The sequence below is a fragment of the Pseudonaja textilis genome, chromosome 1, assembly GCF_049901715.1.
Source record: "Pseudonaja textilis isolate UNSWEBS1 chromosome 1, rPseTex1.2, whole genome shotgun sequence".
Taxonomy (NCBI): domain Eukaryota; kingdom Metazoa; phylum Chordata; class Lepidosauria; order Squamata; family Elapidae; genus Pseudonaja; species Pseudonaja textilis.
In genome coordinates, this window is record NC_141990.1 from 16780778 (window position 1) to 16793367 (window position 12590).

Sequence of the window (12590 nt, forward strand, 5' to 3'; positions counted from 1 at the left end):
ACCACACTTATGTTAACAGAATTTCTGTAAGGAGTATAGGTTGGTTAAACAGAGCCTGATATATTCAGAAACAATTAAACACAATTTGTGGAAAGAAAAAATATAATAAATTTAATAAATATAAATTTACTTTTAAAGAATTGATATCAGGTTTTTATCTCTCTGATCTCAGGAACTATAAGAATCATGTGGAGAGATAACATTAACTGGGAAATTCCCACATTCAGGTTTATTTGCCTTCAAGATGTTTTATTCATGTTTTATTCTTCTTAATAAATAATGGGGAAATGTCACAGGTCCCTAACTGTTACTGTTTCCTCTTCGTCATAATGACCCCCAATACTGAGGTAGGTTTAACTACTATGAATTAATCATGATAAATATAATGATTTTGTCAAGGAATATTAGGTATTTCACTAATACCTAATATTCAATTTTTGAATTCAATAATATGGCCTTTTTCTAGATTATGGCCAGTTAGAAATCCATTCTCAAGCTATCCACTAATAAGTAAATTATCCTCAGTTCTTAGAGAAGTCTAATGAATTTATGAATGGTATTTGCTCATTCTGCACATAACTTATTATTAAGCTATTCTAATAAAATATGGATAACCGAACAACATACAATTGCTACTGTAAGAATTTGCTAACATATGAAGAACTGCCATACACATGCTGTGCCAGTCAATACTGCACTGACTGGAATAAGCAGTGATGAAGCTCTGAGAAGCTCCCTCATCATTTAGTTATCTAATTTTAATGCAATTACTAATATACTAACTTAACAATTGCAATGATTCAGTTAACAACTGTGGCAAGAAAGATAATAAAACGAGGCAAAACTCAACAACTGTCTTACTTAGCAGTGGAAATTTTGAGCTCAATTGTGGTCATAAGTCCAGGGCACTGTATTTTGCAATTGAACATTTCATAGTTTTATATTACTAGAATTGCACAAATTATTACTTATTATTACAGTCTGTCTGTCTGTCTGCCCATCCATCCATCCATCCATCCATCCATCCATCCATCCATCCATAGGTAGTCCTTGATATGCAACCATTTATTCAGTGGCCATATAAAGTACTGATAAACAGTCCTCACACTTATGACTGTTGCAGCATCCTCACAATCCTGTGATCAAAATTTGGGCACTTGGCCACTGGCATGAATCTACAATGTTTGCTAGATATAGTAGTTGGAAATAAGAATATAGTTATTGACATCATAGCAAGAAATTTGAATTGATTATAACTGTAATTGTAATTATTATTGCACAAGATATGTACCCAGTCGACACACTGTTTGAATGGATGGATTTGTTGTTAAAATAAAAAATAATAAAAAAAGAATTTACAATGTTTGCAATATCTCAGGCTCATGTGATTGCCATTTGTGACCTTCCCAGCTGGCTTCCAACAAGCAGTCAATTGGGCAAGTTGGATTTGCTTAACAGCAACTGATAATTCACTGAAAACCTGCAGTGATTTGCTTAACAATTGTGGCAAAGAAGGTCCTAAAATTGGGTTTGCTCAGCCTTGCTTAGCAGCAGAAATTCTAATCCCAGCTGTGGTTGTAAGTTGAGGGGACTCTCTCTCTCTCTCTCTCTCTCTCTCTCACACACACACACACACACACACACACACTCAACTTCCATGGCCAATGAAATATTCTCAAACAACATTCTTCCATTTTTTTAATGCCTAAAAACAACTTGTTTTATTTAATAAACTTATTAAATCAACTAAAACTTGAGCTCAGTAGCTAAATGTTGCATTTATTTTTCTGTCTTTTTAAAAAACAAAACCCCAAAGCAGGTGATAGTAATGCAGGTACAATCTACAGAAGCCTGACTGATTGTCTAATTTTTGACGTTTCCAATCCATCACAATTAAGAGAGAGAAAAGAGAGAGTGTGTGATCCTGAATAATTATTCTTTTGTTTAAAAAATTGCTTTGGTGTAATTTGGGCTTTGAGAGGGTGGTTCTCTCAGGTTTATGCCAATGGCATCTTCTTTTGGGGGGGGAATGCAGAAAATGCAGAGTGGTTCAACAATGTATGAAGAATCCAAAGATGCTTTTTCAAAAGGCAACTGGACTTTACTTTTCCTTAAAAATGTTTTGCTTCTCATCCACCAGTTCTGAAGAAGCTTCTTGGATGAGAAATGAAATATCCTCAAGAAAAAACTAAGAAAGTCTAGTTTCTTTTTGAAAAACCACCTTTGGGCCCAATCATGACTTGGAAGACTGAGAATCTCCACAGACCATTCATGAAGAGGTTAATGGGTGGGGAATGAGAAAAAACAAATTAGTGAAAGATTGGCTAGAGGGAAATGTGATAAAAATGATAGATGGGCTTCAATCTTTTGATTGTCTGTCTGTCTATCTGTTTGTCTGTCTCCCGAGCCAGTTTGCTAAAGTGGTTAAGTCACCGTGTGTCCTAGTCTTGCCCTAGGCACAAAGCTAGCTGGGTAACCTGGGCTACTATCAGCTGGGTAACCTACCCTATCAGCTCTTAAAAAGAGGCAAAGGCTAACCAATTTCTCAAAAACCTTACCAAAAAAACTGCAGGGACTAGTTTAGGCAGTTGCCAGGAGCCAAAAACTGATGAACATGCAAAACAAATTAAAAAAATAAGCACCTCTGGAAGTTTGCTGTGCCCCAAAGCTCTCTCTTTCCATCCATTTTTTTTTTACCTGAGCACTAAATAAACTTGCAGTAAACTTAATCTTTAGTCAAGTCACACGATTCCTTGAAAAAGCAGCTGCAATAAAGTTCCTGAAATGGTGAATACTTGGAATTATGGTAGTATCTACTGCAAGAAAGGCAATCATCATACGTGGAATGCTACCATATGGTGCATTGTATAAAGAGCTGGGTCCCTGAACAAATTTTGCCCAAGCCTTATTAATTATCCATGTGCAAAGCTTTCTCTGATTCACCAAATAATTATGATTGTTGAGTTGTTTATAATTAGATATCCGACCTGGCTTTAAACGTGTTCCTATTAGCAACGCAAGAGGAAAAATGAACATTTAAAAACCCTTTACTGTAACAGCAATCAGAAATACACACACACACATATACGCAAATGTGGTTTTTTTTTTTTACCAAGGTTGTTGTCTGTGAGCACCTCTTTAACCCGCTTGGTGATGCCATAGGTATCGAGTTCCGGTGACATGGCGACCAGTTCCTGAATGCTGAGTGATGAATGGCCGGAGAGAGGCAATGGGGTTGTGCAGTGGGAATCCGAAGTCGAGGCCTCACTCGACTCCTGCAGCTTGCCTTCCTTACTGGTTTCAATGGCCGGGCAGGGCTGCTGGACCAGTTCCGTCAAGCTTTTCACAGAGTCGCTGGAACTCATTGGGGAATCAGGAGCGGGACTGCAACTGGCAGAGGTCTTTGGAGTGCTTTCTGAAAAATCAGCAGAGGGAAAGGAGAAACTTACTTTTAACAGAATAGTCCCACATCCAGGTCTCACTCCCAAAACTCCTTGTTATTTACGTCAAACCCCAAAATTGCTGACACTCTTAACCTTTTCCCCTCTGTCAGAAGCTTGTTCCCTCTTTCTTAAATGGTCTTTTCCTCACGTGCTATAAATCGTTAAGACCCGCTCTTTGAGGTGTGTGAGGTGTGTAACAATAGCAACAAAATCAAACTTTTAAAAAGGCACATGCAGCAATTAGCATATAAAAGATTCTTTTTTCACAGTTAAAAAGAAAAAAACCATTTGTCTAGGTAAGGGCAGCCTATGTGGCCTCGACTTATAGTTCCAATATAGACTAGATCTAGAATGCTTTGCATGCAGTATCTATAGGTCCATTCCAATAATTTTCCATGGAAAATATTTCAGGATTGTTCTTAGGCTGTATAGAAAAGACCCTAGAGAATACAGGTAGTCCTCAACTTACTACAGTTCACTTAGTGACTGTTTGAAGCTACAACGGCATTGAAAAAAGTGACTTATGTGAATTTTTCACAAAATCATTGCAGCATTCCCATGATCAAAATTCAGACAGTTGACAACTGGTTCATAATTATTTTGCCTATGTCAAATCAAATCTGCATTTGGAGCATTGGTGTTGTGGTTCGCCGGCAGCCAGTGTGGACGGCAGCGGAGTCGGACCGTGAGAAAGAAAGGGGACCATCAAGGAGTCTGGAGAAGACTTGGACGAGGGTCCTGCATCCAATGGAGGGATGGGGCCAGGACCATCTGGGAGTGGTGTGCTGCCTTCGGAGTCTGGCAGCAGTAAAGCAGAGGACCCAGGGGAGCCTGTTCCCAGAGCGCGTCTGCTAGAAGGCGAGAGCAGCTGAAGCAGCAGGGCGACTCAGGTGTAAGGCTGGGAGGTGATTGCCCCTCCCATAAGGGATAAAAGTCAGACCTCAATGACAAACTCTTTGCAGGAAGCCAAGGAGTTCAATAGATTCCGAGTCCTCCTTGAAGCTCTGTGTATTCTGGTCAGTTTTTTTTCTGGTACTTTGATTGTTTTCTGTTATAATTTAAGTTGGATACTTCTGATTTTGGCAGCATTCCACAACACTGACAGGCGTGTGCTTATCTTGGGGAACTGTTTAAGATTAGTTCTGGCTGAGAATGAAAGTAATTCCCAGCGCTGCATTAAAATAGGTTTTGCTTTTAAAACAAGTTTGTGTGAAGTCTGGGTCAGAACAATCGGGTAGCCTCGGTGAGTCTGAAGGAGCATGATGAGACCCACCCTCAAAGCTTCTCTTCTTCACGCCAAAAGCTTTTGCAAATGGACAAAAGGCTTCGGGGGAGTGATCTTGTGCTGCTTCAGGCCTTTCATCCCTTTGCAAAAGCTTTTGACACCCTCTTCTCTTTTGCATGAGGAGCTGTGCGCGTGTGCGTGCCAGTCCACTGCTCATACAGTCTGGTTTTCCCCCTCAAAACCAGGCTACCAAGCCAGAAAGGTTTGGAACCACTAATTCAGTAATCAGATAGAACATTTGCTATTCTTCTAAACTTTTTTTAAAAAATTTAAATTTCTAGCGTTTTAGGAAAAAACATTAGTTATTTCTCTACTTCTTCAGTATCTTTGTGAACATGAGTAAATTTCAGGTAGTAATGTGATGATTAAAAAGGCCTAGTCTACTTACTGATTTATTTATTGAGATATAAGTTATCTCAATCACAGTAAAAACTTATTTTTTAAACTCCAAAAAGAAAATTTGGTTGGGATTTTGCAGCAATTACTGTACTAATTAATAATATGGAATAAATTAAAATAAAATAATATTTAACTGATTAAGGTGCCCTAAGTTTGTGGAAACACCACTTTTCAGCAAGTGGTGTATAAAATGAATGTGTATAAAAATGAATGTGTAAAAAAAAAGAGTACGGTATTCTATGTCTTTTTACAAATCACAAAATAGTATCTTAAATAGAAGTGAGTCCATATTGAGAGACTTGATAGATCAAGTTAGGGACAGATTATAATGGTGAATTATCTATATGGCTGCTAGGATTCAAAAACAATTTTATAACACATAATCGATTTACAAGAAAAATATTGCATCTGTAACACTGTATTGTTATTGCCACTCTTACATTTTGCATTTCAACACAAATTGGAGCTGGCTATCTCAAAAAGTAATAAATACATGCCTTTCCCTGAAGCAATCTTCTACCGCATAGATCATGTCAAATGTCATGGACTGTAATTCTCATCAGTTCCCAGCCATCATGATCTCTGGCCACAAATTTCTGAAGATTTTGGTTAAGGATCCCTGCCTAACATCTAAAGATTGACAGAAAAGGTGCAGCAATGTTCCTAGTCAAATACTGGCTGCATTTTTACTGGGGGAAAAAAAAGAACAGTCTATCCCCTCCTTTTCTATGCATTGGGTTGATTTCCTATTGTGCTAACAGGGCTGAGAATATAATTTGTGAGTGGCTTTGATTCCTTGGGTGTTGCAGATTGTAAGTAAAGCTGATAAGAGTGGAGTGTGGAGAAGGACTATGGATTTCCTTCACGTTTGCTTTAGTTTGTTATCCCTCTTACTGGAACGAATGAGCTCCAATAGCAGAGGTGCTGCTCCACCTTATCTATTCTCAGCAGCCAATGATGGGATGTGGGCAGGTAACAAAATTTAATATACTGCAATAAATGACTAACTCTCTGTTCATCCTCAGTCAAGTGTTTGCTTAAATAAGAACTTCTTATAATGGTGCCAAAAGACACAAAGAGTTATTTTGCTAGGGTTTTCTTTCCATTCTTTACCCAACATGTGGAATAATATTTACTTTGGGGAAAATAAATGTGAATGGAGCAGAAACTCCACATGTAAACTTCAGGAAATTGATGCATGTGCCAAGCGAAGTATTGGCAACTAAATACTGACAAGCTAGCTTTGTTCTAACTGCTGAAGTTAAAAATCGAAATGATAATGTTCATGTTCTATTTTTGAGACTTGTAGATATGAAGCTCCAAAATAGAAGCATGTGTGCACACATACATATATTCTGGAGTCTCCACATGTGGCAACTGACTTGTGAATTACACTCGAGTTGCTGAGCTCCATGGAACTTCAATCATAGGATGAACTTGTGAAACCAATGCCTTTAAAATGTGTTGCATGAGCTGGCCCTTAGAAAGCTTGCCCATATGTTACTTTTCCAACAAGGAATATGTCTGAACCTCGTATTATTTTTAAAACTGTTTAAAAATAGTGACTACATGAGACAGATGGCTCCCCTTTTCCATTCTTGGAATTGTAGGTGCAGCAATAATTTTTAATGCAGCAGGCAATCAACAGCACTTTCTTCCAATTTAGCACTGTCCTAATGCATTGGGAGCACCTGACTTGTTCTGAGATTTGTGAACCAATACATTAGTAGCTACAATCCATGGATGGTTGGGATACATTCTACTAGAAATGGATAAATTAAGTCTCAAGAGAGACATGGCTTTCAAAATGTTGGCTGCAACCTTAGAGTTCAGCGGCATAAATATAGTCAAGGCAGGAGTAGCAGCCAACTTGGGCTCCCACCTGGATCTTTAAAAAAAAAGATTAAACATAATAGAATAACAGGTCCCTTCCAACTCTATTATTCTGTTATCTTCAATCTTTTTTTTTTTTAGAAGGCAGAGCCTCCTCGCTGACGGACTGTAGATCGCGACTCTCTGTGGCTATGATCAGTGCTCTTTCGTTGGAGAGCCCCGATCATTATGATTAGGGGCTGAAGCTGCCTTGGAGGGGCGGTGGAGTAAGGGGAAGCCGCAAGCCAGGTTGAAGGGAGCCGCATCTTCCCCCCGGGCTTGGTCTTTTTCTCCCCGAAGACGACTGCAGCGGTGGTTTAAAATGGCCACCCCGAAGAGGAGGACTCAGCTGGATTAGGATTTGTGCAGGAGGGAAGAAAGAGGTGGATAACATCTGAACTGGGACAACTGGGCAATACAACTAAACAAAAGTACCCCGGGATTAAGGTAACATGGAATTTTTAAGAAAAGTGAGCGACAAAATTACAAAGGGACAGGGGAAAAAAAAGAAAATATTTTTGAGAGCTAAGCGGAGCTTCGAACCGTGAAAGGAAGAAGCTAGAACTAAAGGTTTAACTAAATTGGACTAAAATATTTTGGGAATAAACAGGCATAAAATAAAGCTGGACTTAAGATTGTCAAAAAATAATAATAATAAGGTTTACAAATTGGAGACTGGACTGTGTTGGAATATTGAGGTTTGAAAAACCCTAAATAAAAAAATAGGGGGAAAAGGTGAAGACTTTGTATAATGGAGAGTGCCACCTTTTGACAAAAACTTGAGTTCAAACAAAAGGGAAAGCATCCTGTTTCTGAATGAATCTGTGTGGATATAACATTAAAGAAATATTGAAACAAAATAAGAAAGTGAAAGCAGAACCAGAATAAAGAAAAAGCAAGGAAAGACTGACTGTGGGATTGATTGATGTTTTTGGTATAGACCCTCGGCTGGAATAACTGAGAACTTTAAAAAATTGAAAGAAGAAAGAAGGAAAGTAAAAGTGTTGTTGTTTTTTTGTGGACTTTAACGATCATAAAATATAAGAGTATGTAATGATGATATCTCTTTGGGAATTAAAAATGGAACTTAAAAATATGAGAGAATTACTACAAGAAAGAGGCGAATCACTTTGCTCTGTGTTAGAAAAAATGGAAATGGAGATTGAAGAACAAGAAGAAAGAGCTTCAGAGGAGGAGGAGTCGATTCAAGAAGTCATTTTAAACAGACAATTAACACAAAGAACACTACAAAGAAGTGGGGAAAGAAGGAAGGTTAAAAAGTTGAAATTTAAGAAGGCAATCAAAAGGGGGAATACCTGTGAAGCCAGGAAAGGCAGAAAGACCCAGCAGAAAAGGGGAAAGGAAGATATTAAGAAAGAGGGGGATATAAACTGGAATGAGAAAATATATGGGGAAAAGAGGGGGAGGAGAAGCAGTAAGAAACAGGTGCATGAAATAAAGAAATACGGAAATAGTAAAATGTTGAAAAATTGTTTTTTCAGAGATAATGGTTTATGAATTAAAAAGGGGATTCTGCAGGGTGACAAGGGGTAAGAAGAATATTTCTGCAATTAAAAATATTTAGAAAATAGGGTAATATAGATACTGATAACTCTTATTAAAAATCAAGCGGGGAAAATATGCTGCAGAATCCAAATGAAAAGATGTAATGATTATTATTGTAACGTCTTAAAAATAATGGTTTATTGGGAATCAAGATGAGGGAATAAAGGTATATTTTAATCACTGAGGTGTCACACTCAAAACAGTAAAAGGGGGGAAACCTATACTTGTTTTTTTCTTTTTTTAGTGTTAAAATTTGTATGAATCTAGAATTTATAAAAAGAATGTGTAATGGAAAGGGAATATGACAGACTAAAGAACCAACTAAATCAATAAGTTAATATAGACTATTAAAAGCAAGGAGAGACATTGGTAACTTTTTTATTATTATTATCATCATTATTATTATTAGGCAAACACATATTGTTTATCTTTATTTTTAAAATAAATATTAAAGGATTATATTTGAAATAATTGAAATGAAACAAAAAGATGTTTCGATTGAGATTAATGAAAGAGGCTAGAATTAATGTGTTCGTTTCTCTCCTTACTGAAAATTTGGAATGGAAAAGGTAATAATAGAATTAAGTATGCATATATGAATGTATAATTGCTGTCATATTTGCATGTAAAGGTGATGACCCGGAAATATGTTGTCCACTAAAAAGAGATTTTTTTTTTTTAATGTGAAAAACTGAATAAAATTTGTTAAAAAAAATATCTTTTTTTTTAACCAAACAAACTTGATTGTGATCTGGTTGAGGGCCAACATGTTCTCGTGGGGGAACCTAATTATCTGTTCTAGAGTGGCACTATCCTCAGTAAGAGATGGAACAGTACGCAAAAATGCGCTGTGGGTGAGCATGGCAGACTAGGGTGACCATTAGATGACAGCAAAGAAATTGAAAACATCTCAACTCTTTTTTGCCATCTAGTAGTTAACTGACTCTTCCAGCCCAAATCTGGTAGGACTAGGACTTCAACAACTCCCCTCTGCTTTGATATCCTTCTTCTCAAAAGCAGCTTGAATGTGCATTCCAAGGAAACAGAACAACTTTGTTCTCTCAATTGTATCCACACATTTCAAGTAATGTTGGGCTGTAGGTCCATCTGAGAGCTTTGCTTTGGTGCTTAGAGAATTCAAATTACACCCTTGCTTAAACACTTCCCCAAACTGTCTCCAAGCTAATTTTTAATGTGACTGAGTGAGAAAATGATTAAAAATCAGAAGTATTCTTAATACATGTGTTTTGTGCATGGAAAAAAAACATTGTTCCACAGGAATTTGGTTGGATTGGTTCTGGGGAGGTCATATTTAATCAAACTGAAACCCAGAAGCTCTGGATTGTTCTAGGTTTCAGCCTAGATAAATTTTTGCTCAATCCCTTCTTTTCCTTTTCCAATTCAAACGTGGCACAATAAAACTGGCCCACATTTGTTTTTCTCCCTCAAACACAAAACTATCAGCATTGCCTCTTCTTTATTGTCTCCCATCCTGAAATGCTTGGAACATACACGCTCTGGGGTCATGTTTGGACCAAATGTACAGTTTGGACTGAACACAATGTTTTGTTCTGGATGCATGGCATGCGTAACTTGGCTGTTCTGTGCACTGATTGGGTAAAGCACAGAAAGTCTGTATGTTCTTATTAAATAGGCAGAAGATAATTGCATTTAATCACTTTAATATAATTGTATTTACACTTAATTTAAACAGTCCAATTTAATTTTTATCCTGGGAACACACGTTATTTTGGTCCCTGCATCCTTACAATTCTTTTTACAGGATGGATGCCTACTGCTCTACCCACACCACAATGTTTTCTCTGAAAAAAACATTAGACTTTCCAGGTAATTGCAGGTGATCAGGCCCGCCTCAAACCTGGGAGACCAACCAGGTCAGATCTGCTCTTGCTTTGAGAAACCTGAAGACATTTCGTTTTGCCAAAAAGCTGCCCTCTGTTAAAACTGATGATTTATATTGTATATTGCTGCTATTGCCAAATTCACATCACATAACAGTATTTGCAATGGGGGGGAAATCAACCAATATAAAACATATAACAGCAAACTAAATCAAGAGGAGGAAACCTGCTCCATCCCTCAAACTGTATTACTCCCCACCAAATTCATGTGCCGTATCCCTTCATTAGGGAAGTCATGCATGAAGTGAACTTAGAGAATGACATGTACATAACAAATATGATATGTTAAATATTTTACGGATGCAACACACATATTGGCAAAAACAAAAGGTAGGTAACTTATTCTTGACTCTATTACCGGGCTGACCTGCATGAAGTTGAGCAAATTAACTGAATTTTCAACCTTCAGGAATCCTTCCAACTAAGGATATTTGGTGAGGCAAACTTATAAAACTGCTACTGAGTCCCCCCAAAATCCATGGTGAATATCCTGAAGGAAATACAGCAATTCTTGACCTACAACTATAATTTGGACCAGATTCTTGGTTGTTGAATGAAATGGTTGTTAAGCGAGATGCGATTGTGACCGTTTCACTCAGTGACTGCAATCCCAGCTCTCCCAGTTGTGGTTGTTAAGTGGAGAGAGCAAAAGAGCTTCCTGATGAAGGCGGGCAGGCAGCTCCCCGCTGTGAATGGAAGGGAACCCCTGCAATGGACTGGAGAAATGAAGCTCGGATCTTCAGAATCACTGCTTTGTTTCTTCAGTCCAGGAGTTTTATTCATTTATTTTATTTGGTTTGTCAATTGCTTACAAGATAATAGATATAAATAAAAACAGTTATGAATACATGGATACATATAAAAAAATAAAAGAAACAATAGGACAGGGACGGTAGGCACATTGATGCGCTTATGCACGCCCCCTACAGACCTCTTAGGAAAGTGGAGAGGTCAGTAGTAGACAGTCTAAGGTTAAAATTTGGGGGGCTTGGGGAAGAAACCAGAGAGTCGGGTAGAGTATTCCAGACATTGACACTCTGTTGCTAAAGTTGTATTTCCTGCAATCGTTTGGTGCGATTAACCTTGAGTTTGTATCTATTGTGTGCTCTTGTATTGTTATGGTTGAAGCCGAAGTATTCATTGACAGGTAGGACATTGCAATGTATGATTTTATACACTATACTTAGATTGGACCAAAGGCAGCGTAGTTCTAGCTTTTCAAGGTCTAGAATTTCAAGTCTGGTGGCATAAGGTATTCTGCAACGAGTAGAGGAGTGGAGAACTCTTCTTGTGAAATATTTCTGGACTTTCTCAACTGTGTTAATATCAAATGCATAATGTGGGTTACAGACTGTGAACTGTATTCGAGTATTGGTCTAGCAAATGTTTTGTATGCTCTCATTAGTAGTGTGATATTACCAGAGAAAAAGCTACGTAAAATTAGGTTAACAACTCTTAATGCCTTTTTGGCTATGTAGTTACAGTGGGCTCTAGCACTTAGGTCATTTGAGATGAGTACTCCAAGGTCCCTGACAGAGTTTGGATCATCAACAAGGTCTTGACTGTTCAGCCTGTATTTTATTTTCTGATTTTTTTTGCTAATATGTAAGACAGAGCATTTGTTTGTTGAGATTTGAAGTTGCCATTTGTTTGACCATTCTCATACATAGTTGGGGTCTTTTTGAATGATAACAATATTGTCTCTGGTGTTGAATAGCTTTATATCATCAGCGAAGAGGACGCAGTCACTCTTAATACGATCACAGAGGTCATTTATGTAGAGTATGAAGAGAGTTGGTCCTAGAACACTGCCTTGGGGGACACCACTGTTGACAGGTACAGAATTTGATAGGACGCTCCCAATTTTGACCATTTGTTGTCTGTTTGACAGGAATGCTTCTATATCTAGTTATGCAGGTGTCCAGAGATACCATAAGATTTTAGTTTTAGGAGTAGTTTGTCGTGTACCACTGAATCAAAGGCTTTACAGAAGTCTGTGTAGATTGCGTTGATTGCTTTGCCCTGATCGAGTTGTGTAGTCCACATGTTTTTGCGGTGTAAGAGTTGCAGATTGCAGGATAGTTTTTTTTCTCCTCTCCCCTA

General features: G+C 37.8%; 1 protein-coding gene across 6 annotated transcripts in view; it reads right to left on the minus strand.

The window, feature by feature from the left end:
• Positions 1-12590, minus strand: part of CUX1 (cut like homeobox 1) — a 335407-nt gene that overhangs the window by 59349 nt on the left and 263468 nt on the right. For 5 of the 6 annotated variants that reach the window (XM_087926764.1, XM_087926755.1, XM_087926745.1 and 2 more), the window contains one exon: positions 3113-3415. The exons of the other annotated variant lie outside the window; for it this stretch is intronic. In XM_087926764.1, coding sequence (XP_087782890.1) covers positions 3113-3415 — 303 coding nt within the window. The remainder of the gene's footprint in view (positions 1-3112; positions 3416-12590) is intronic. 6 annotated transcript variants of the gene reach the window in all.